A 26065-nucleotide genomic window follows, 5' to 3' on the forward strand; every position below is an offset into this window, starting at 1 on the left:
ACGATGTCCTCTGGCTCACGGCTGATGAGTCGGTGCCCATCTCCAGGTCTCACCCATTTCCCATTTTCAAGTTAGACATAAGGTGCACGAACTCAGTTTTATTTAACATGTTCTTGATCCTCACTGCTTAAGTTCTGAAGCCACTGAACTGCAAGACAGCTCCATCTGCTCATCACGTCTCTGGCCTTTACGTGGCCATAAATAAGCGACGAGGCTTGAGAACGAGACGAGCTGCACAGCCTCGTGGAGAATGACAGGAGTTCTCTGCATGATTTATGCCTCTTCTTATGAGCTACTCACCGTGCGCTCAACGTGTAAATCTCAGGCGGAACCTGGGAATGGGGGAGTGACAGGCAATCACGGCGGTGTCATTTCACTGTGGCGTAAATTCTGTGAAATGATGAAGCTTCTAATGAAGCGCCATCCCTGTGGGTAAGGAGGGCGCCTCACACCCGAGTCCTTCTTTCTCAGTTTGTTTACTCTCACATCCCTCCACGACAGCAAATTCCTTACCTACAATAAAAATATTTTGTTCGGGATTTTTAAAAATGTGGACACTGAACTTAGAGTAGGGTGTCAGGTAAATAACACGTTCGCTCGGCCAACCAGAGGTCCCGTTGGGTGAGGACACCTGGTCCAGAGGCCCGAGGCGGAGCCACAGGAAACTGGAGAGGAGAGGGGCTCACTCTGAGCCGTCAGGGGACCGTCCCCGGGGGAGCAGGTGGCAGAGCTCCAGACTCCGCTGCTGCAGGAGGACAAGGAGAGCAGATCCGTGGGGTTTCACAGACTTGGTGAAACCTAATTCCAAAACCTGACGACTGGAAACACGTTAATGTTCAGCTAACTGATCACAGTGACAGTGTGACCCCCGGCCTGGACCATTCCTGAAGAGGCCTCCACATGGGTTTCTTAGACCCTTTTGTAACATTGAACGGACCCACGACATTGGAACTGTGTAGACGTGGCTTCAGTGACCTGTCTGGAAAACACCGAGAGAAGTAAAACAACAACAATACACTGGAACTACGGGGGTTAGAAATTGTGGAATATGAAATATGGTCTCAAAGTCCATGGCAAATGATATCCTCATGGATTTTCTTCCATATCACATTTTTTGTGTTATTTCAGACGTGAGTACTGAGTGCTTGAATTTTTAAAATTGTTTTTAAAGTTAATTACAGCTGACGTGCTAGCCTGCATTAGTTCCAGGCATACAACACGGTGGTCGGACATCTCCGTGCTGTGGGAAGTGCCCCCCCGGTGGGAGTTTTCACTTGACTTCTGCAGTGTCGATAAGGAAGGAAAAGTCAAGTCCGAATACGGTATTAAGGTTTTCAAACCGGGGGAGGTTTCTCCAAAGTTCTCAGGGTCACCTGAGGGAGACCACTTATGTGGCAGCTTATGGTTCGAGATACATAACTGTGTAGAGTTTAATTGACCTGGAAATTAAGATTATGGCAATGAAGCAATAAGGTTTACCCTGGATGAACCAAGTGTAACTGGTGATCACGAGTAAAGTGTTCATTTTTTTCGCGGAACACACGTCAAAGAGGGTGGGGAGGGGGGGAGGAGGGTGGGGAAATGGGGCAATGAAGCCTGGAATGCAGACGCCCAGGTCCAAACTGAGGACGAGGGCGACCAAGCGAAGGGAAGGAGGTCAACGAGGGCGCCTGCAGCGCCCTCCCAGTGCCCTCCCCGCCCCCGGCGACCCGTTCTCTGAACGTCGGCCATTTGTCTCTCACTTACAATCTCTCAGTGACTCCCTGCGCAGGTGGGAGGGAAGTAGATGTGACTGACTGTGTCGTACATGAATGTCACTCAAATCACGGACCCCTCAGATTCTAGAATCACTGCTCCAGAGAGAGAGGGTCAGGCTCTGAATGCAGAGTGGGAATCACTTCGTAATTGCGTGCCATTTCCCCGCCGATCCTCTGTACCCGCCACGGCTCTGGCTGAGACACTCCCCCACCTGCCACAGCGGGGTGTCCGGTGTCCCCACACACGGGCCTCGACGCCTCCTCACACAGCCTCCTCCGAGCCCACCTGCTGGGTGGGCCCCTCCCGCCAGGCCGCAGGGGGTTGCCCTCGAACTTCCGCAAGTGGCCCAGGGGCGGAGAGCCTCAGGCTGGGCTCTCGTTTTGTGTCAGAGGTCAGCACGTCCCACTAAAGAGTGACACTGTTTACGGTGAAACGGTGTCTCACTCTAATCCTTCCCTCCTAGCCCAGAAGTGGAGTTCCCGGCACAGCCTAGTGAACAGGGAACACGCCGACATCACACCCTGACATCACACCCCGACATCACACCCCGACAGGGCCAGACCTTGGAGCCCTCACCGAGTCATCAGACACCAGAAGGAGGGTCTGTTAGACTCCGGGACACTTTCCTCCCCAGCTTCACTCTGAGTCCGAGCTGATGTGACGCAAACTGCCACTCTTGTTAGTTAGAATGGGTCAGACCGAGATTCTGGGCGGGGGGGTGACAGTCAGACTGGGAGTGATGGCAGACACAGGGGCGCACGGGGACTTCCGGCCACCTGCCCTGTCGACTCCCTGCTGGCCCGGCCTTGACGCCCCTCTCCGCCTTCCCCTCCTGCCCGATGTCTACTTCCAGAGACCCGGGTTCTGGAAATGTGAGTTCATCGCCCATGGTCATGACTTCAGTGCTACTGCCTACCAGTTCCACACAAACACCCCCTCCTCGGGGGGTTCACTGCCTACCCTCTGTTTTCGGGGGCAGCCTGCGAAATTAAAGGAAACAGGTGATTTAGCCACATTATAAGGAAAAGGCCCTGCCTTGGACATTCCCAACGTCATTTGATTTAAAGACAGTCAGGAAAAGGCCAAACTATTCTGTGTGAAATGAAAACTCTGGACTTTTTCATGTCAAAACCGCTATAATGGTCGATCCAAGCTTTTCTTAGAGCTCTCATGTTTTGAAAGTTTAAAAAAGAATAAAGTTCATTCACTGAATTTTTTTCTGGATTAATTGGAATGAGGCTGAGAAGAGACATCATCTCAAGCAGAGAGGAGATGTGAGTTAACAGACGCAGCCAGGCTCCCTCTGTGCAGGGCCCCCGCCCCCCGCCATCTGGGAGGTCAGGACCTCCGTGTGGCAGGGAGGATGCCCCACCCCATGAGAAGACAGAGTGACGATGAAGCTCCGTGGCCTGGAAGGTACATGGTGGTGGCCACGAAGGGCGAGAGCAGTGTGGGGGGGCCGTGGACGCGGCGGGGCAGCCTGTACCCTCGGAGTCTGGGTCCCCCCGGCGAGGACGAGAACAGAAATGACCCCACGACCTGCCAACCAGCAGGGTTTTCCTCTAACCGTGATTCCGGCTGCCCGGCGGCCAGTCGGTCAGTGCGGTTTCAATGTCTGCGAGAAGCGTCTGGGGCTTCTCTGCTTCCTCACCTTGGTAAGCCAGTTTGAACCCTTGCCGGTTTTGGGAGTGGTCGCTGTAGAAGTGGACCAGGGTCTCGTGCGTGGTGCTGAGCAGCGCGGCGGGGAGGTCGGGGCCGCTGAACTGCCCGATGAGCGGGCTGGTGGGGTACGGCCCGTTCTGGATCTCCAGGTAGTCATGGTTCGCCTCCGTGGAGAAATTCAGGAACCGAATGTGCGCGCCTACCAAGAAAGGCAAAATTAAGGAACGTTAGTAATGAAATGGACAAAACCCAGGTCTGTCCAAGGCGAGTGAAATTTCACGAGCGTCCCTGAACACTGTCTCTCAGGAGGCAGAACAGTGGGGCAGGGGAAAGGGGACCGACCCATCACCCATTTTGGGTCACAGAGGGCCTCAGTTTGATCTCCCCGCTGACCTATGGGGCTGTGTGACCTTCCTCCGTGCAGTGAGGGTCCCTACGTCGCTTCCTCGTCAGACAGAAAGAGCACCAGTACTGTGTCACAGGGGGCGCTGGCTGCTGCCCCCACGCCCGGCAGTGACGCCGTCCAGACGCCATTCTGACTAACACACCCATCAACACGAGGTTCTGGCTGCATGTCAAACCTTCCAGAAGGCAAGTTGTGGCTTCATCAAGGAAGAAGCCGACGGAGGCCCCCAAATAAATGCAAGAAATGTTGCAGGTGGCTTTTAACTGGTCCGGCCACAGCACAAGAGGTCTGTTAGTTCTGCAGGTGACTCTTCTGATTCTGTGTTGTGTGCAAAGCGAGGGAATGTTGCTGCAAACCTGGTGACTGTGACTGGTGCAGTCCCGTCCCAGAGCCTGGCACAGGCCGACACACTGGGGCCTGCTCAAGTGGCCAGTGTCACGCAGCTCTGTGTGCTGCAAACGGGGGGGGGGGGGTCCGATGACCTCCAAGCAAAGCAAAACCAGAATCGCGCTGAGTCACTTGCTGGGGCGTTGTGGCACTCTCGGACACGGATCTGATGGCCGTGTCTGAAGTCCTTCCACCACGGGAATAGTTCAGATGATGCTCCGGAGGCCCGCGTCCGTGCACAGAGCCAGGCAATTCACTGGGGTTTGGAGAGCCGAAGTCAAGCACTGTGGGAGCTCTCACGGATTATCCTGCCGACGTATCAGAGAAGCTTTACTTGCGTTACTTCCCTGTGCTTGACAGATAAGAAGAGCTTTCGTTTTGCTCTCCGTCTAACGCACTTGATCCCGCGGTTCGGAAACAGAAGATAATGGTCCCCCTACTTAAGTGCGAATGTGGGAAAATGCAAAGCAAGCACATCGACTTAGCTACTGATGGAACGTGAAGCCCCCCTGAGCCAGGATTCAGGGGGGCCGGCGGGGGAAAGCCTCACGTACACAGCAGCAGGGAAGCTAAGCCTGAGGGTGCTGCATAAAATGGAAAGTCGCCCAAAACACCCAGCGTCGCCCTCGATGCAGAAAACTCTGTGAGACACATGGCAGAGTGATGTCACCCCCTTTGCCGTCTGTCCGGCCAGGGACCCCGCTCGCCCACTCGCTTTTCTCCCAGTCCCCAGGACGGTCGTCCTTAGTATTGCCGTCGTCCTACAGGTGAGCAGACCGAGACCCAGGAAGGCGGGGGCTCTGCCCCCACACACGGGGCGGCAGCGTGGTGCGCGCCCCGCTCTGACGGACGTAGGCCGCCCGTCTCTGGTCGTGGCGTGCAAGGTGCTTACACCACAGCAACACACTCGGGACGTGAAAATGCTCCAGTCCTTCTTGGAGAAAACCGTTTGTGTTAAATTTGTTCAACTGAGGTTGGAAGAGGAGGACGGAGAAGCAGAGGGGGCCTTCGTCAGGAGAAGAGGAGGAAGCAGAGAGCACAGGGAGATGCTGGAGAGGAAACGGAGACCTTGAACAAGTCAAGCCAGGCCGAGGACCGATTCAGAACGTGGGGCTCACTCAGTCCGCACCTGTGATGCAGCCCTGACCACACACGCACAGCACAGCCAGGGAGGCAGGTCCCGGCGGGGGTCCGGGCCACACCGATATGGGCCTGGTGCACAGCTGATAGGAAATAACTCTGTACACTTAAAACTTCTGTGATTGTTTAAAAATGCCAAATGTAAGTGCTGATAACAGCCTAAGGGCCCATTAGTAAATGACTGGATCAAAAACTGTGGTACATTTACACGATGGAATTCTATGCAGCAGAAAGAAGGAGCTCCTACCCTTTGCGACAGCATGGAATGGAACTGGAAAGCATTATGCTGAGTGAAATAAGCCAGGCGGTGAAAGACAAATACCATATGATCTCACCTATAACAGGAACCTAATGAACACAGTAAATTAATGAACACAAAAGAACCAGAAACTTGGAAACAAAGGACAGACAGACAGCAACCAGAGGGGAGGGCAGAGGGGAGAATGGTGGAAAGAAGGGGACGGGACTAGACAAGGAACCTGTGTGAATGACCCACGGACGTGGACGGCAGTGTGGGGGTGGGTCGGGCGGAGGAGGACAGAGGCGGGGGGTTGGGATAATGGTAACAGAACAACAATAAAATATTTAATTAAAAAGTAGAAGGAAAAATTTCAAATATGTTACTTCTTTGAGGAGCCAACAATGAGCTATCAATTTTCTTCTAAATTCTAGCAAATATGTTCAGACAAAAGAAATTTGTAAGCAGGACAAAAAGAAAGAGAGAGAGAGGCTGAGAGACTGGGGAGGGAGAGAAGCAGGCGAGTTGGGGGAGGGAAGGAGGGAGGAAGGAAGGGCCAGCAGCCCTCTGCGTCCCCCGTCTGGCCCGCCCCCCCCCACAGCTGGAAGGGCGAGACACTCGACTCCTTACGAGGTGGCACATCGGAATCCAATTTATTCCTCACCAGTTGCTGAATTATACACAGAGTTTTCTTTTGTAGCCTGGTCCCCGAAGCTGATAAAAGAGAGTTTTGTTGCTAATAAATACACAGCACTAACACATTCTGTGTGTGTGTGTGTGTGTGTGAGAGACAGACAGACAGACAGGCAGGCAGACCAGGTCAGGGCCCCGGGGCCTGCGGTCTCCTAAATGCCCATCCTGTTTGTCCCCACAAACTAGAATGCAGACAGAAACACAAAAACAGCCGAAATGGCTACTGAACCACCGATGTTTCCGTTTCTGTACAAACAGGGTAGGAAAGGGCGTGAACCCAGGTCAGGGCTCGAACACAACACAGTCCACACTTGGGAATAAAGTCAAAGAGCAGGGAGATGGCCTAGAAGGTGCTCCTGCCGGCTGCGCACATGCAGGCCTCAGACTTCCGGTCCGGAGAACATCCCGGGACTCACGGGGCCACAGGCCAAGAAAGAAAGGAGAGGCAGCAAGCCCACCAACGTCTCAGAGGCACAGGGAACGGGGGAAGGGGCTCCTTCCAGATCTGGATCTGAACTTGAAATGCACATGGAATTGTGACGGCTGCCGTACCAGGAACAAACTCGCACCTTGAGCAGGACGGAGTGTCAGCCACCCCTCAGGCTGCCTGCACGCATAGGGACGTAGACCAGAGCCCGCTCTGCTCCGGTCTCCATGGGGTCACACAGCTGATTGTCCATGAGTCCTGTCCAGCTGGACACGACCGAGCCCAAATGAAGGGATTACAATGAGCCCAGTGAGTCATCCTTGTCTCATCTCACAGAATGCTGGGGCCTAAGTGCTTTCGCACACGGAACCACAGCCCGCACGCCCGTCTTGGGTGGAAGTCACAGCACACGCCCTTATCTGGCTGTCATTACCTGTGAGAAACTCAGCGCGGGTGTGGGACCTTTGTTAAAACTTTGAGTAGTTGGGTGGCCATGACTTCAGAGTTAAACCCTCCATGTTCTCTTGATAGAGTTTGTGAATGTGAACTGTTCTATTTTGCATCTTCTGTGCAATAAAAAAATGGCCAAAGGGGTAACAGTTTTAGAGTTCAGGGAATATTGTGAAGAATCTCTCATCCCCTCCCTACGCTTCTACGTGGCCCAAAGGAAGGTTGTGTCGCTCGGCGAGGGCGCCCTGCTCCTGTAGTGGGTTGTGAACGCAGGTGGTGACAGCAAACCGAGAGGCACCAGGCTGCGTGTCTGTGAGCTCTGCCTTTAGACATTTCCAGGAAAGAGAGACAGAAATTCTGAGCTGGCGGGGCTCCTACCAAAGCCACACTGACCAGCCACCGGCTGCAGGAAAGGGAAGAAAACGGCAGGAAGTGGCTGGAGGATATGGTTGGGCACCTGCAGGCAGTCAGCTGAGAACCGCTCTGCCCGCCATCTCCACCCCAGGCGCTGGCAGCGCTTGAGGGCCGGCGGCTGAGTGGGCCAATGACCGAGAACTTACTGCAGAGACTCAGAGGGGTCTGGGCCCCCCTGCAGCTCTGGCCTAGGCCAGGGGTGGGGTGTGTGGGCATGTGGAGTGAGCAAATCTCACAATGAAGGGACAGACTTATCCCTGGCTGGTGTAGCTCAGTGGATTGAGCGCGGGCCTGCGAACCAGACAATCGCGGTTCGATTCCCAGTCAGGGCACATGCCTGGGTTGCAGGCCAGTTCCCTGCAGGCCAGTTCCTATCAGGGGACGCATGAAAGGCAACCAAACATTGATGTTTCTCTCGCTCTCTCCTTCTCTTCCCCTCTAAAGATAAATAAATAAAATTTTTAAAAAAAAGGGACAGACTCACAGAGGAGAGAGGGTCATCAGAGGGAGGGAAGGGGGAGGTGACTGGGAATGAGAAATGCAAACTTCCCGTTACGAATGCACACGTCACAGGGAACGTGGTCCCTGGGATGCTGACAACTGTGTGCGGCGCCCACTGGGCCCCCGACTCCCCGGGTGACGGCACTGTGAGGCCTATGAGTGTCGAACTGCCGTGTTGTCCATCCAACATCAGAGAATGTTGTACGTCAGCTTCGCTTTAACAAGAAGTAAAACCTAAGCAGGGCCCGCGTGTCTTCCCTCCGACCCCTCGTGCCTGAACCACGTGACAGGACCAGCCGCATCCAGGCCTTTAGCCCCCCCGGAAGAAACGCAGCCCCCACTTCAGGGACAAGCTGAGCCGGCTCGGTGAAAGCCACTCGGAGGCTGGTCCCTCTCGCACAGAGTGGAGTCACCGCCTCTACGCTCAGACAGTTTGGATTTAAAAATCAGACCCAATCTAGAAACCTGAAAGCGACAGCAAGCTTTTGTTACCGTCTGTGAAACCCCCTCCCTCTGCACCCCACGCCCTCGCTGGTGGCCCCCAGGGAGCCAGGGCACATGGACCTCACACGGGAGGGTCCTTCCACACCCCGTCTTTCTCCATGTCACGCTCCGTGTCTGTCCACAGCACGCTCACGTCCCCACGCCGGCCCAGGCCTGCGGGCCGCCTGCCCACGTCCCCTCCAGCTCCTGGTCCCTGTCCCTGAGCACGGCCCCTGCTTCCCTTCCATGGAACAGCTGCCACATTCCGGGTACAGACAGGGTCCCAGCAAAGCTTCGGAAATGTCACACAAGGCGCTCTTCTAGGGGAGTGACGCCCATTTCTGCGCGTGGTCATCGTCTTCACACATTTCATTAATGACAATTGTTCAGCCTTGGGCTCCCAATGGCCCCGTCCTAGGACACCAGCAATTACTGTGACACAGCATCACCGTGCACTTCTCTGGAGGGGCCCACAACGGGAAAATCCCAGTCCCCAAACCAGAACGCACGGGCGGCCGGAGGGCGGGCAGGAGAGGGCGGGACGGGAAAGAGGCTGCGAGAAGCCTGCGCTTCTCAAGGAGGCCGGATGAGCTGCCGGCGCCCAGAGCAATGAGAACGAATGACCCGCAATTCAAGACTCAGTATCGCAAAAAGCCATTCCTAATAAACAGACATCAGCACAACCCATTCATCTGAAGAAAATTATAAAACGATACTTAAAGGTGCCATCCCCTTCAAAGGCCTTAAGGCTGTTGGAAGTCAACAGTGACTGTCCCCGACTTCTGCTGTGGGATGACAGAGGCTCGCCCCGTCAGTGAGACACCGCTCCCCCCGTGCAGGATGCTGCGCTTTGTGTGCGTATACATCACCGTTCGGATAGCGCGGCCTGCCTCGGAAACAGCCACACGGCTTACCCGATCTTCCCAGTAACTGTGTGTTCTTCAAGCCCTCTGCCCCCAACTTTCAAAAAATATTTTATTCATTTCTTTTTAGAGACAGGGGAGGGAGGAGAGAAAGAGAGGGGAAGAAACATCAGTGTGTGGTTGCCTCTCATGCGCCCCCTACTGGGGACCTGGCCTGCAACCCAGGCATGGGCCCTGACTAGGAATCGAACCAGTGATCCTCTGGTCCGCAGGCTGGTGCTCAACCCACTGAGCCACATCAGCCAGGACTGCCCAGGCTCCCCTTCGACCTGCAGGCCACCCCCCACCGTAGACCCTGCACCCCCACAGAGTGAGGTCCGCGTATCCTCAGCTGGACTCTTGCTGAGACACAAGCTAGAGAGTCCAGTTTTCGGGGACCGGGCGCACCCTCGCTCACCATAGCCGACGGGCAGGGCGATCCTCCAGCTGCAGTCCAGGTTGTTGGGGTACGCGCCCGGGAAGCCGGGGCTCAGGATGACGCCGCCCATACTGCTCCGCGTCCCGCCGCACGTCGCTGTGAAAGGGAGACGGTTTTGATATAAACTCCGTCAGTACTATTATTTAAAAAAAAAATAGGCCTAGAGATCTTCAAGACCCAGTAGGCAAAATACCATCTCTGTGTGAATTTCGAGTCCTCAAATCCCCACCTCGAATTAATCTTAAGCAACCAGCGAAGACAACACAAGCCTCCCGTCTGTCTGATCTCTCATCGGGTCTTGTATTTACTGTGGGCCACCCGAGAGCTTCGGGGCGGAGAGCCTGTCTCTGTGCCCTGGGAAGACTTAGGGGCAAGCAGGTGTCGGGGAAGACGCTGCACCTTTGCTCTGTTCATATGCACGTCAGACACAAGGTAAAACCCACTGCAGTCGGCGGACAGAGGCCAACTGTTCAGGTAAACATTTGCTGGCATTGTACGAGTTCCAGCAAGGACATTATGCAAATGAGTGCCGCTCGTGTGTGGCTCTCAGGTCAAAGTTTAAGTGTTTCATCCCCCAATTCCGGTGAGTGTTCTCCATCTAAAACTAAACAAGAGTGAGGTTCTGCATAAGAAAAAGCAGGGAGCGAGGGGGTCGCCTGCCCCCTTCTCCCTCTAAATAGCCCGGGGACTCTGAATCTCCACACACAGAGCTCCACCTTCTCAGGGGGCGTGGCCACCTCGACATTTCCTCTCTGCCAAGAAATCACCTTCACACACACACATACACACACACAACATGCCGGCCACAGAGGACACTGCTCACTAGTGGACAGATATGACACTGTGACCACGAGCAGATGTGGGGTGTCCCTGGGCCAGGCTTTCCTGGGGGTGGACGTCTGGGTGGTGTCAGTGGTTTGGTCTAGTTTTACTTTCTTGTGTCCCACCCGAGGTGGCTCAGCCGTTCGTTAGTAGAACCTGAAGTCCCCCCACCCCAGCCCGGGAGGCTTCTGCGTGGGCCCCCCGGAGTTCTCAGGCCTGAGGCTGGAGGGACCGTGAGCAGTGACCATTATCACAATGCTCTGTGGTCATCAGTCCTGACTGGCCATTCGTGAATGAGAGTGACTGTGTGGGCCTACTGTGTGCCATGCTGTGGGGTGTGAGATCCCTGGGACTGCAGGGAGGGGAATGTCATGATGTGCAATGACATGGCATCGACACGGGAGAAAGCGCGACACACACACACACACACACACACACACACAGTGACGGGAGCCTCTTCTGAGCACCTGCCCCACCTGCGGGGGGACCCAGGATGGGCGAGGGTAAGAAGCGGGAGGCCCTGCCCTGGGAGGCAAAACCAGGCCTTGCTGGGGGGTGAGTGCGTGCCTGGGGGAGCAATACACATCTCAGAGCATCTTTCAAAGGTCGGCTCATCATTAGGGACCAGTCACCACTGTGGACCTTCCCTCTTGCTTGGAGGCCTCTGCAGGAGGCAGGGTGCTGCATGGGGTGGGGGCAGGGGGTCAGGCAGGGGGGGTCCTGGCGGGTGGGGCCCGTGGCAGATGCCACCGTGCACTGTGGGGGACAGGCTGGGGGGACAGGTGCACTCGCAGAAGCTGGGACACAGTTCTTTTGTCTCGAGGAGGAGCCCGTGGCGACGGAGATGGCACCAGCGCACAGCACGGTGACGGGGTGCGTCCCTACCGATGCACAGCGGGGTCGGGTAGTTCCAGCGCCGCACGGTCCCGGGCATGCAGGAGATGTGGGAGCGGCCCTGCGGAGAGAGGCCACGGACACTCACAGGTCGCGCCCACGGCTGCCTGTTCGTGGATTCCGGTGACGTCGCCCCCTTACGTCCCGTCTGCGCAGCCACCAGAACTCCCGCTTTGAGAGGAAATAACTAGGAGAATGAAACGCTCGACTTCGGAGGAGTCCGTTGCCATTCAGAAGCCGTTTCCATCCTGAGGTCAGGCGGCCCACCCCCACGACGAGCGTGACGCCTTTGATTCACAGACCGAGCGGCGGGGGGCCCAGTGAGCTGCGCAGGCGCAGGCCTGGGCCGCGCCCCGGCGAGACCTACCTGCAGCGTGTAGCCGGGCGCGCACTGGAAGGCCAGCACGTCGTTCACCAGGTACCGGTCGCCCATCTTGACGCCGTTGCTGGGCGGGGCTGGCTCCTGGCAGGCGGCCAGGCCCACGGCTGTGGGAGGCAGACACAGGGGGAAGTCAGGCCACAGGCCCCCCTTCCTGCCTCGGACTCATGGAGCGATTCTCTCTCTCTGTGGCTCTGCCCCGGCAGGAGGGCCGAGGCGCTAACTCTTTCCCGTGCGCCTGCCAAGAAAACTGGGTGACTTCATCACTTTTGAGCTAATTCTTAGATATTATTTTATTTCATCATAATGTCGATGTATTTTGTTTTGAAGATTGACTTATTAAATGAAACTTGTGACATGCACGTTTCATATAAAACAAATTCTAATGCCGACGCAACTTGAAGAGTCCTAACGACTTACTATCTTCCTCATTAGATGCAAAACCCCATGACAGTTCTTGTTTACTGCCGTTCAAACAGACCCAACCGTCTTTGTGAAAGGTGTTCAGTGTCTGGGAGGCCTGCTCTCTGGGGAAACCAACACGGGGACAAATGTTTCACATTTGCTCATTGAAAGACAACAGAAATGATTCTCATGAAGTCTCTTCTTCAGTAAACATCACCACTACGGACGGGCCCAAAAGATGTAATCGGGCAGTTTCCTAGAGGAAATGGCCTTTAGTTAAGGCACCGACAGTGTTTTAAATACATCACAGAACACTGGGATTCAGCCTAAAGTATCATAAAAATTATTTCCAAGTATCCAAAAACCCCAAAGTTACAGAGAAAATTGCTGACGGTTTCAAGACTGCAGACAGCAAGCACAGGGCGCCCCTGAGCTCGGCAGAGTGGACGCCAGACCACGCGTCTGCCCACCGGGCAGGCCGGGGGTGGGGCGGCGTCTGGGCTGCGGAGCCTGGACGGGCAGCCCTCAGAGGGACTGGCGCGCAGCCCGGGATGAACACACCGGGGCTCGTCACCGCGGAGAGGCCGCTCGCGCGCTGCAGATGCAGGAGGGTGCCGAGGGGGTCCAGGTGGTGACAGGGAAGGTGCCCGCAGGGCGCGCAGGTGCGTCCGCCCAGCGGAGGAGTCCCCACCCCCTCCCCCTCCAGCCCCTGGGAGCGCGCAGGCGTGGACGCACCCGACCCTCCGCCGAGCGCCTAGCGCAGCCTACGCAGGACACTGCCCCGGAGTCACACGTGCTCCAGCGTGAGCCCCACCTCTCGGCCTCACTTTGCTCTCAAACCCGAGAGACCAAATAAAGGGCAGGATGTGTCTTCACTCCCTAATGGTGGCAGTAACGGTCCACCAGGGCCACCTGTGTCGGAGGGTCTGCCCCAGGCCACTGGCTGCACTAACCGGTGTTTAATCCCAGGCTCTGCGGGGTCTGCGTGGTGTTAACTACGTTTTTCTAAGTGGAAGTGGATTTCTCCCTAAAAGGCCGCATGTTAATAAGCAGGACACGCCGTGTGCAGAGAGGGGCAATATTTCTTATTCCCAGCACGTTTGGGGCTTTTCAGAGCCCACAAAATCACTAAGTGTGAAAGAAGCAATCACCTAGGCTCCTCCCGTGTTTCGTTGGAATGTGTCTGATTTGTCCATCTTCCTAACCTTGGAGTCCAGATCGCAGCGATATTTAAACTTCACGTTTTTGTCCGATCAGGTATCGGCAAGATCAGCTTCCGTCATCACTTTTTATTTCAATTTGACCCTGAAGAAAGCACCATTTCTAACTGCGAGCTGCAGCAGTGAAAAGCTGGTTTATGTCGATAAGGCAGCGTCACCTGGGGACACTTCACTGCTGTGACAGAGACCAGACAGCAGTGCAGACCCCAAAACCCACAAAGGGGACACGAAAGGTGTTTTGAAATGAAAAGAACCCTAGCAAGTAATTCAAAATTAGATTTAGTTACTGAGTCTCCCTTGCTTTACAAGTAATGGGCGTTTACTTACTTACTCTATTTGTTTATTATGCGTTAATTTAACTGCATTTATTGTGCACTGATTTATTTTTATTTTCTTCTTCCTTGAAATGTAAACGTAAATCCAGTTCAGCTGTGAAAACATAACCTGCATTTACAGCTGTACTTGCAGGATTATCATAGAATTTCTGAATAAATAGAAAACCTACAAAAGCTACTTTAATCGGCACGGGACGGGGCAAGTCACGGGCAGCGGTTGTTTGTGGGCTTTGACATTTGAAGTGCAGACGGAATCACCTTTCGTCCCAGCCTCGTCCACGGTCCCTGTGTGCTCAGCCTAAGTTGGGAGCTGAGGGCACTAAGGTGTGTGCTTGGCGTTTGTAGCCACAGCTCCTAGTAATGCCATTTGAACGAGCACAAGGCAACAGGCATTCACATCCAGAAATTCACTAGCAGAGAAGAGAAGGGGCTACATGAGGCCTGCGGAGATCTGTGAGTGACAGAGCCATCCTGGGCCCAGGCCCACGTGTTTTCCAAACATCGAATTTGTCCCCTAAAGGGGCTGGGTCCCCCGACAGCACTGAGAATGACCCAGCGGCAGCGGGAGTGGCTCTACGTCACGAGTGGGGTGTCACCTTCCGGTCTGGAAACCACGCCCCAGGCACAGGGGACAGATGTGGACACAGCGCAGGCTGGGCCCCGAGAAGCTCTTGCCTGTGCTTTAAAGGGAGTGGGGGGTCCTTTTAGAGAGAGATCCACCATGAGTTACAGCCTAAAACACAAAAACAAGACGGGGAGGGTGGCGAGGTCGCAAGGAAAGGCCGTGCAAAACCTTACATGTCAGAACTTAGAAGTCGGAACAACGAACAGTCTGCCTTCCGCAGACGGAGGCGGGGCTGCCGGGGAAGGGGTGTGGGGAAGAAGAAGGGGGAACTGCCTTTAATCACTCTTCTAACCAAAACGGGGACCAAATCCCTCTTCTAACCAAAACGGGAACCAAAGACGTGAGGAGAGCAGGTGGGGGAGAAGGTCGCCTTCCGTGTGAACCTGTGCGTGTCCGTCTCTGAAACACCAGAAAGAGGACAAACTTTCACAAACCCTCATTTGGGGCAGAGATTCAGAGGGACGGTGCTTCGGGTGAGTGGAACCGGTCACTAACGCCGTTAAACCCTGGGTGGCAGTCTCACGCCAGTGACAGACGGAACTGGGAAACCCGTCACGTAAGAGGTGTTTAATTCGGCACAAAAGCAGACACGAGGAAAGATGCACGCAAATAAAACCGGTTCTGCAGACTTCCCAAAGCGAGGCTGTAAAACACCAGCACCTGATAGGAAGAGTCCACGTTCCTTCTCAGAAGTACGGGAACCTGGGAGATCAAACTGTCGCAGCATAAGCTCGTGCGTCACAGTTACAGAAAGGGCGCCCGGTCCCCTCAGCACGGACCGCTGACGTCCCCATCCTCCAGGGCGAGGGAGCGAAGGCTGTAAGGACATGCTGCTTTATTTTTTTTAAAGATTTTATTTATTTATTTATTTCTAGAGAGGAAGGGAAGGAGAGAAACATCAATGTATGGTTGCCTCTCGTGAGTCCCCTCGTGGGAACTGGCCTGCAACCCAGGCATGTGCCCTGACTGGGAATCGAACCGCGATCGTGTGGTTTGCAGGCCCACACTCAGTCCACTGAGCTACAGCAGCCAGGGCAGGACATGCTCCTTTAAGAGGCTGTTCACGAACCACCGGACATGCATCGCCGGGCACCCTGATTCGACCAGAGGAGAGTTGTGCTTCTGGGAGGGTCAGACCTCCTGCTGGAAAGGAACCACGCAGCCGAGAAAAGCGTGAACCCTGGCATCTGTACCCCCTTAGCTGCAGATGTAGGTTCCGGTCACTTCGAATGGAAAAACTGGGGCCTTTAGAAATGTGCCGACTTGTAAAGCTGCGGCCACGGTCAGGAAGGAGCAGCAGTTTTTGTCTCCGTGCCTGTAGCCCGTGGAAGCAAAGGCTGAGAAACTCGCCTCGTTGGGCCTTTGTAGCCATTAGTCTAACTCTGTTCAGCACAACTCAGAGAATGGTTTGCAGAAATTGTGAAAATGAAAATGATTTCAAAACAAAATAAACATGCAATTTTTGTCAGATGCTTTGAGCAGGAAAAACAAGACCTTCGTAGATGCAGCTGAAACAACTTCAAGCCTCTTCTCTCAGTCTGGCGTGGGTCCCACTCTGACCGGGACAGTGTACGGCTCGGGCGGCAAACACGAGGCCCGAGGGCCGAACCCGGCCCGGCATCTGGTTTCATCCACCGGTGCCTGGTTTCTACCTGGCAGCAGCGCCCAGCTCTGGCTTAACCGTGGAGGAGCAGTTATGTGCATCCAGCCCTAACATGACATCCAGCCCTTTGACAGCCACCCCGAGGCTGATGTGGCCGTGGTGGAAATGAGGCTGACCCCCGTGGTGTGTGGTTTTCAGACTTCACAACTCAAAGGCGAATCCTCCGAAGGGGGACAGTTCCAGACAATGATGAAGAAAAGGACCAGAGATGGAGAAAAGCAGAGCCCAAGGAGACGTGACCGGGTGGATTGTGGGGCGGGGCCACGGACTTGGGGACAGGCACGTGGACGAACATTCAGTGAATGGCCGGTCCTCCCGTGCGCTGTAGGACACACGGGCTACTCCTAGTTTTGAAAAGTGTGTTGCACACACTGCTTCTTGTCATCCATTACACAGTAACTACTCCTTTGCACAAATCTCTCTCTTTGCACGCCTACAGGTCTGATACCACCGATGACAGAAGTCCTGCTGATATTCTTTCTCCGTAAACCCGGGACTCAGAAACCGCACGACAGGGCGGATGATGAGTTGGGAACCAGGTGGACAGAGAGGTCACAGGTCCACTTGGGAGACGCCACGGGAGGCTGCCAGCCCAGGAAGTAGGGGCCGCATGTCGCAGTTGCAGAGACGCAGACACGCCTGTCACCCGTACCCTCAGACCCTTACACGACAACGTTCGACGGGTCTGCGTGTCCCCACGAGAGCAAAGGGCATCCACAGAGAAAACTCCGCTCGTTTATGGAGCAGTTTTCTAAGGAAAAAGCGACTGGCGTTTGGTGCACAGGAGAGTGAGAATCTGTGTTCAGCAGGCCCCGCCCACACGGTCAGGTCAAGTTTGCATTCCTCCGCCACCGCTCACTGTGCTCTCACTCAGCCTGCGAGACTCGAAGCTACGTCGCACAGCAGGTGCGGCCCCTGTCCCACCCGGGGCCCCCCAGGTGTGACATGAGGGCAAGGACAGCCACGCCCTGCAGTCCCCTCCAGTGGCTTCAGCTGTGTGTTGGACGGGTCGTGGGGATAAGGGCCCACTGAAACACGGGACATCTGATGTGTGTGCCTGTGAGGTGCACGGGCTTTCGCCGTCCTCCCTTCGAGGACCAGCAGCGGTGCTGAACTTGACTTTGCATGGGTCTGTGTGTTACATGCATCTATAGAAAGAGCAGGACGGTTCCTAAGTACGTGGAGATTAAAAATCATTCATGTCTTAAAACGGCAAATCATACAGGTTTCTATTTAAAGTGGGGTAGCAGAAAGAAGATATCCTTATCTCTTTAAAATCTCTTTTTCCCCCTAATTGGACATAATAACCTACTCATCAAATCGTATGAAAACAAACAAGTGAACGACACCGTTTACTGAGTTCCACTGCAAGATGCAAGAACCTCTGTGGTGAGAGATGCTTATCACCTTCCAGGATGACAGAGAGTTAAGAACTTACTGTGTTTAGAGGAGGTAAGAGTGAAAATGTGAGATAACTGGAGAGACAGACAATAAATGCTAAGAAAAGGGAGAGACCGCGGACATGAGCCTGGGCTGAGCCGTTCTCCAGGGTGGGGAGGCGTCGCAAAGGCACAGAGGAGTGGGAGGCATTTGCGTGGGTGTGAAGATGGACACAGTGGGCCACTGGGCTCCGTCTGACCGGGCTCAGCGGCTTTCAGGGGAAACCTCTGGCGGTAGCCAGGGTGACAGGTCACGAGGGGATCGGGGGGATTCAGCAGGAGGTACGGTTCTGCTCGGAGAGATGTTTGGGAATAAGCCCAAGCGTGGCTCTGCATTGGAAAAGGCAGACAGAAAACCCCGTGGGAAGTTATGGCTGCTGCTCATGAGAATGACAAGATTTAGGGGAACAGACATTTAAAAATGAAATCAGTGAGCTAACGAGGAGAGTTAGGGGGCCCTCCCCACTGGAAGAACTACGTGATGATGGCTCGTGGGGATGGCAGCCCTTGGGGGCACTTCTGCTTCACTGTCATTGACCTCACAGGACAGAGAACAGGCAGCTCTGACGTGTGGGGGCAGCAGGGAACCAAGAGTCTGGGGGGTGGGCAACAGCCCCGTCTCACCTGTCCTTCCCAAAGTGCTTCGAGTCTTGACACTCCAGGTGTTTCTCACCACACACTTCAACCCACTTATGCTACTAAAATCCACGCCCATTTTCAAAGGTCCCACCAAAAGCCTGGCGGGACCGAGGTTCTCAGCAGGCGGCTGGCGGGCGGCTGGCGAAGTCACGGAGTGAGACGTCCTCACTGGCTCCATTTCTAGCGCCTTTGCTCCCTAGAGCCTGCCCAGGGCACATTTGCAAATCTGACTATAGAGTCAGAGGGCGTTTCAAGCTGGACCTCCAAGGTGTGCGTCTGATGGAATAGCACCTCGAATTGTGGGCAAGTTAAGAAGATCGGGACCTCCGCCAAGATGGAGGCATAGGTGGATGTGCCGTACCTTCTCACACAACCAAGTTTAGAGACAACTAAATATTAGCAACAGAAAACATAGCCAGAACACGGAAAATTGAACTTTTCGGAAGTCCGTTAACAACAAATTCTTCAGCCTGACCGGTAAGGGGCGAAACCAGCGGCTGGTGAAGCGGGATTGCACAGGAGGACTCGGTCAGACGGACTCAGGCGCGGAATCCAGACGCGCGGAATCCAGGCGCAGGGTTGGACCTAGTGGGCGACCGAGCGACCGCGGGGGAGACAGCGGGGGAGCGGGGCTGCGTGTTGACTGTGGTCGCGCATTTGTGTGCGGGTGGACAGGCGAGGGAGTGGCGGTGGAGGGCGCCGCCATTTCCCTGCTCTGACCCCACCTCCACATACAGCGTCATAACCCAGAGACTCTGAGTGGCCCGGCCCAGGTGAACCACCTAAGACGCTAATCCTCACCCAGCTGTGAGAAACAGCAGAGAGCGCCGCCATTTCCCCGCTCTGACCACGCCCCCACATACAGCGTCACAACCCAGCCACCTGGGAGTCCAAGGCGCCGCTTCTCACACTTAAAGGGCCAGAACAGACCAAAAATGTCGCAAGAAGATCTCAAAGCCCCAGAGCCCATAGATCTAAGCAATGAAGAAATAGCAAAACTCTCAGACGCACAATTTAAAACACTGGTCATCAGGATCCTCATAGAACTGGTTGATTATACCCACAAATTAGACAAATATATGAAGGCGAAACTAATTGAAATGAATGGAATTGCACAGGACACCAATAGCAATGAAAAGGAAACTGGGACTCAAATCAATGGAGTGGACCAGAAGAAAGCAAATAATGGCCAAACAGAAAAGAGTCAAGAAGCAAGAATTCAAAGAAATGAGGAGAGTCTTAGGAACCTCCAGGACATCTTTAAACGCTCCAACATCCGAATTATAGGAGTACCAGAAGGGGGAAAGGCACAGCCACCAGTGGAAAACTTATTTGAACAAATAATAAAGGAGAATTTCCCCAATCTGGCAAAGGAAATAGACTTCCAGGAAATCCAGGAAGCTCAGAGAGTCCCAAAGAAGTTGGACCCAAGAAGGAACACACCAAAGCACATCATAATTACATTAGCCAAAATTAAAATGAAGGAGAGAATCCTAGAAGCAGCAAGAGCTAAGGGGACAGTCACCTACAAAGGAGTCCCCATCAGACTGTCAGCAGATTTCTCAAAAGAGACTTTACAGGCAAGAAGGGGCTGGAAAGAGTTATTCCAAGTCATGAAATCCAAAGACCTACAACCATGATTACTCTATTCAGCAAAACTTTCATTTAGAATGGAAGGACAGATAAGGTCCTTCTCAGATAAGATCAAATTCAAGGAGTTCATCATCACCAAGCCCTTATTATATGAAATGTTAAAGGGACTTATCTAAGAAAAAGAAGTTAAAGAAACATGAACAGTGAAAGGACAACAAAGCTCACAGTTATTAACAACCACACCTAAAACAAAAGCAAACTAAAAGGACAGCTAGATCAGGAGTGGAAACATAGAAATGAAGATCTCAAGGAGGGTTAGCAACAGGGGAGTGGGAGGAGGAGAAGGGGGGAGAAGGTACAGAAAATAAGTAGCATAGACAGTAGATAGAAAATAGATGGGGGGGCAAGAATAGTATGGGAAATATAGAATCTAAAGGGCTTGAGACACATGGTCATAAACTAAAGGGGGGGTGATGGTGGGGATGGGGGGTAGGGTGGAGGGGAATGAAGGGGGGAATAGAACAACTGTAACAGCATAATCAATAAAAAAATAAAAAAAGAAGATCCTGGCACCAAAGGAATAACTTTAAAAACGGAATCACCGTTTTCAAGGGACCACAGGCTGCCAAGAAAGTGATGTGCCTTTGCACGCGGGTCCACCAATGTGGTTTCAGGGAGAAGGGGGCTGCTCTGGATGCCCCCTCCTCCCTGAAAGAGAGTCCACGGAAATTCTAGGGGGAAAACCACAACGTCAGAGACGGAGGATCTTTTAACAAGCTCATTAGCAGAGTTGATGTGGCTGAGAAAAGACCCGGTAACTCAGGAGAAAGGTTAACAACAATTACACAAACCGGAACACAAGGAGAAGTGAGCGAGTAACACAGGCTGAGCACACGGAATTGTGAACCAGCATCGAATGGTCCGGCGGACGCGCAGAGGGGGGGGCAGGGGCCGAAGAAGCAGGAGAAGGAGGGGGCAAAAGAAATATTTGGGATAATGGCGATGAAACCTACAAAGCCACAGATCCGAGGTTGCTGGGGCCCGTGAAGGTGAGTGTGCGGTGAGTGTGCATCGGCGGGCACGCGCACCCACCCAGACCCCTCCTCATCCACCCGATGAAAGTACGAGCTACAAAGAACCTGAAAGGAGGCCAGAGAAAAGGGGCAGAGAAAAACAGCTGGCTTGTCACTGTAAACTAACATATGAGGGGACAGTGAAATGGCATCTCTAATATGCTGAGAACAGAGAAACTTGCAACCCCCACTTCCATGCCCTGCAAAGACACCGTCCAGACCTGAGGGTGAAGTGATGACCTTTAGGAAAGAGAAGCTGGGGGAGCTGGTTGTTAGTAGACCTGAACAATAAAGAATGCTGAAGACTGATCTTTAGACAGAAAAAATAAAGTTTAAACAGAAAGTTAAATTTACCCAAAGAAATAAAAAGATTAAAATAAAACAAAATATTTGTTTCTTGCTTTTGGTCACTTTAAAGAATATTGACTCAGCACAGCAGAAATAGAGCAGTTTGTGAACTTAGTGGGAAGTAAAGATAAAAGGTGAAGGATGTGGCGGAGAAGGAGAAGAGGAGGAATCAGGGGCAGATGCATTTAGGAGGTTGTTGTCGCAACCACAGAGCGACACTGTGCCCTTCGGGGGTGAGCTGAACCATGTTGAGGATGGACATTTTAAACTCTAGGGAAACCGTTGAAATTTTAAATGGTTTCATCCAGTACGTCAACTCCATAGTGGACAGAGACGGAAGCAAGATCAGACAATGAGACCAAAGCTGCCAGGAAAAGGCAAAACCCACGAAAGACAAAGAGGACAAATCCCACAGGACCCAGGTGCTCCGCCTCCCCAGTGACCCTTCCAGCAGGTCCCACTGAGACCAGGGGTGATACACATGTATCCGTTTGTGAAATGTCACAGACATCGAAACAGTGTATCCCTTGTCAGTGTAACGGGCCATATCAATGTATCAATACACAGGCATGTGTTCATGGTTACACAAGGACTCGTAGCATTTTTCCTGTTGATTCAGGAAGGCTTTTCCCCAGCTTCCTCCCATTTCCTCCCCTCTAGGTCTGATTTTGCATTTTCCAGGATGAACCAGTATCACGAGTATCTGCATGTCTGTCTGATGGGAGGCTCCCAGGCATTTGCTCACTGGTTGGTTATGTGTTTGCTTGGTCACGGTCGTGAATGAAGAGCCCGGAGTCGGAGGGACACACGCTCTTCCTGCCGTAACCGCCCTCGCTCCCAGCAGGGCTCAGCGGCAGAGGCAGGCGCCATGCCTTCCAAGGTGCCGACCTGTCGGCTTCTGCCTGATTGTGTAAATTCACCGAAACCTGCCTCACTCACATCAGGCTGACCTCCTGAGAATTGAGTTGCTTTCGTGAGCATTTTACAGCCCAGCCCTTCCTACTGGAAGGCACGTCTTTTGTTCCAGGAACCCTGGCAGCGCTTCTTTGGCCCAACTTGCACCTGAGAACTCGGGGACTCCCCGGTGCGAGCTGGTGTGGCCATCCTGGAGCGGCTCTGTGGCCGGGGCCAGACCAGCCGGACCCACTCCCAGGCTCTGCACCCGCCACCCCCCCACTCGGCGGCCAGGACACTCGGTGCCATCCTGGTGCCACAGGGTCTCGGGTCCATGCACAGGGGCCCCTCATCCACAGAAAGGCTGAGACCCGGGCCACTGGAAGCACCTCGTGTCCTCCCGTCCCTGTTCCTTTGAGACCCGGGCAGGCCTCACCCACAGGACTGCTCTGGGGACACGTGAGTTACCGCCCACGACATGTGCAGACCTGGCACAGCATGGATGCCTGCTGTGGGTTTTGCTGCTGTCATGGAGAGAGTGTCAGGGAGAAACCTGAGTTTAGAGACCTGCCGATGGGCTGGACGCACATAACAGTGGATGTGGAGCTACGCTAACAGATCACAAATATCGGGCCGTCTCTGGGCAACTTGCTTCGGCAGCACCCACACTGTGTGGCGCCAACCTTAGGGAGATTAATCCCACACACACTTTATACAATCCACGTTTTAAACCCTGGCACGGAGAATTCGAACCGAGAAATGGCCTTCTCAAAGCCCACGGAGGAGAGGGACTTGCCAGCGTGGAGTTAGCGCCTGAAAGGACCATGCAAAGAAGTGACAGATGGAAACACAGTGTCACCTCTGATCAGATAAAAAGAAGTAAATGCACAACAAAATGGAACAAGGCCTTGGATCTTGAACATGAGTCACATCGGTGAGAAGTCCCTTCTCTTCTCTGTTTCAAGGAAGGACTTTCCCTGGAAAGCAGAGAAGGCAGGAGATCGATTCTGTGGCCAGACCTGAGCGTCTGTGGCCAAGTGTGCGTGGTACTAAATGCAGATGGATTGTTTTCCTAGAACCTCCGTCCCTAAGAAGTGCGTGAGGAGCCAGAAGACACAAGGTAACTTTGAGAGGCCAAAATAAGAGGATTCGTCAGTTCTAACACTTCTGCAAATATTAGTGAATGCATTAACACTGCCGCAAATCCGCTTTATCACTCCCTAGCTGCCGTGTGCACGCAGTGTATCACAGGAGCGGGACTTTTCCAGACAAGTCCCACATAAATAACACCCCCAGTATCATCTTACACAGTCACCGGAGCAGCCCTATTCAAACCAGCGGACACAAACTTGCATACAAATGCCCGCAAATAAGCAGGGAAATGTACTCGGGAGGGGAAACAGCCCTGTGCTTTGTGCCTGGAGCAGAATATTTATCGTCAGCTGGAAATCTGGCCTTTCAGAGCCCTGCAAACCTTCCACCCCAGCCAACTGTTTATCTCAGTTCACAGGACCACTTATTACAGCTCAGCCACGTGTTTGCCTCTTTGCAACTGCTTATTAAAGGAGATGAATACCAGCATCAAGCGTTTTTAGTGCTCGGAAAACATGCCCCCGAATAAACCTCCCTCTCGTCGGGAATTCTGGTTTTGCTTCCACGGGGTCTACCTGCATAATCAAACACCGCGGAAGACGGGTGGGCCTGACCTTTGCCATCCATTCATCAGACTATTAACTCAGTCTCGCATCCATTATTAAAAGGTTAGCGGCTCCTTCGTGAGACCTTCTTCCAATTAAAATGAAAAATATGCAGATGCAGGCGGCGCAGCGGCCACTGCTGCTGGTCCTCATCTAGCAGCCTGAGAGGCTAGAACTGAAAAGGGCGTAGAGCCATAATCTATTGGGAAATTACAATTTTCTATGTTTTTTTTATGCTAATAGGACTATTTACTATCACAAGAAAGCTGGTACTGTTACAAAAGGTTACGTTTTAAAGGTTACTTTTTATGCTTTCTAATACAAATAACCTTAAATGAAAGCTGCTACTTCATCTAATTATTCCAGATACTCATGCCCACTTTCCCATCTATTTGTCTTTTGTAATGTACATTTCCCAGAGAAGGATTCTGGACGGCCCAATTCACTGAACTCTGAGACTCGGGTTTTGAGACCAGTATTTCCCTGTGCAAGAAGGCGTGAGCTACTTCTCCTGTGAGAGACTCCCCGGTGCCGCCCTGGAGGGCAGGTGCCCGGCGGGCCTTACTTTTATACTCCAGGTGGAAGCCGGCGGCGGCCACGCTGATGTCCGACTGGAAGTGCAGGTAGAGCTGGTTGGACGAGCTGTTCAGCAGGGCGGGCACCGTGGTCCCTGCAGGAGACCAGAAGGGGCTCAGCATCACACATGCACCCGCCCTCGGGTGTGAAATACACGGGACACGTGTTCACCTGTCCGACCCCCATTGCTCCTCTGATGGCCACGCCTCCGGCCCAAGTCTCGGCTTTGACCCTTGGACTCACAGCCCATCTCTTTTTCTGGGAGCCGCAGAAAACCACCCACTCTCTGCCCCCCGACCCGAGCAGATGTGACACCTCTCTACACCCCATGCTTACCTTTTACCACCCACGGGGGCTCTCGCCTTGCTTCTTTTTAACTATACATTTGTGAGCCTCTTTGTTTTCGACATGAGCAAACAGGAGACACCATCTGAATGCACCAGTGTCGGGAAGGCTGGGGCAGGGGGGTGGGGAGCCTGAACCCAGCCCGATGCATCATTCATGAGCAGGTGCCTGACAGCCTTCTCTTTTCTACCCCATGTGACTCACAGTGAGTGACGTCCCCCTGGGCCGGGAGAAGGATTTTAATGAACACACGCAAGAGGAAAACAGCCTGTATGATGGCCACTGGCCGTTCAGGAGACGGCAGGGGGGCGGAGGGTCGGCGCCACGGAGGAGCTCCTGAGCTGCAAGGGGCCAAGGGGCCAAGCAGAGAAACCTGCTCATCAGCCGGTAGCTGGAGACATTTGGGGGGAGTGGCTGATGGTACCACACAATGAGAAGCAAGTGTAAATCGCTTCTATCCAAAAGCGTGTGTGCACAGTCAATGCTCTGCTGTGCTCAAAGCCCTCTCTAACTAAGTGTGCACTTCCCGGTGCCGAGGAAACACCTGCTCGGCAGAGCACAAACTGTTTGCACAACTTACTGGAACAAGCTACACTGAAGGTAACGCTGGTGTGTAAGGGAAGAGACACTGTTTAAAATAAAACAAGGAGCTCGGTCGATAATCCTCCTGCACAGTCGGACGTTATTGAAAAGATAGTCCTTCGGTCGTCCTCCACTCTCTCCTTGGTGGCTCTGGTGACCTCTGAGAGCTTCAAGGACGCAGGAGACTCCGGGGAGGACCCAGCTTCCTTCTTGTCACTGGGCTGCACCGTGGCGTGTGCACAGCTGGACGCCACGCACCCCGGCCACACCCGCATGACCCTCTGAGTCCTCAGGTCAGTCCATGACACTGACGCGCATGCACGTCCTTCCACAAGAAGCTTCCACCCTGTCCTTGACCCCAGGCTGCCCATGGCTGGCCACCGGGCCCTGACCAGCCAGCCTGGCTCCCGGGTCTGGCCGTCCCTGCCTCGCCTCTTCACCGCCAGCCCCGCTAACCAGTCTGCCAAATGGGGCCCGGAGTCCACCGGTGCCTTAATCCACTTCCCTCTGTTGGGAGCTAGGGAGCGCTTTCAATAAATGGACATGTGATGAGGTCATCCTCAAATTCCTCGTTTTCTCAGGATGCGACCTCTGCCTCAGGGACTCGGCCTAAAGCCCCTGTGTGATCTCACCGTG

General features: G+C 53.8%; 1 protein-coding gene across 1 annotated transcript in view; it reads right to left on the reverse strand.

Moving 5' to 3' along the window:
• The window catches only part of CSMD1 (CUB and Sushi multiple domains 1), a 731453-nt gene that overhangs the window by 70257 nt on the left and 635131 nt on the right, over nucleotides 1-26065 (reverse strand). Inside the window, 5 exon segments of the mRNA XM_053672625.1 lie at nucleotides 3410-3619; nucleotides 9880-9996; nucleotides 11608-11677; nucleotides 11984-12102; nucleotides 24492-24596. Coding sequence (XP_053528600.1) covers nucleotides 3410-3619; nucleotides 9880-9996; nucleotides 11608-11677; nucleotides 11984-12102; nucleotides 24492-24596 — 621 coding nt within the window.

This window comes from Artibeus jamaicensis, unplaced genomic scaffold (assembly GCF_021234435.1).
Source record: "Artibeus jamaicensis isolate MK-2021 breed Jamaican fruit bat unplaced genomic scaffold, CSHL_Jam_final contig_780, whole genome shotgun sequence".
NCBI lineage: Eukaryota > Metazoa > Chordata > Mammalia > Chiroptera > Phyllostomidae > Artibeus > Artibeus jamaicensis.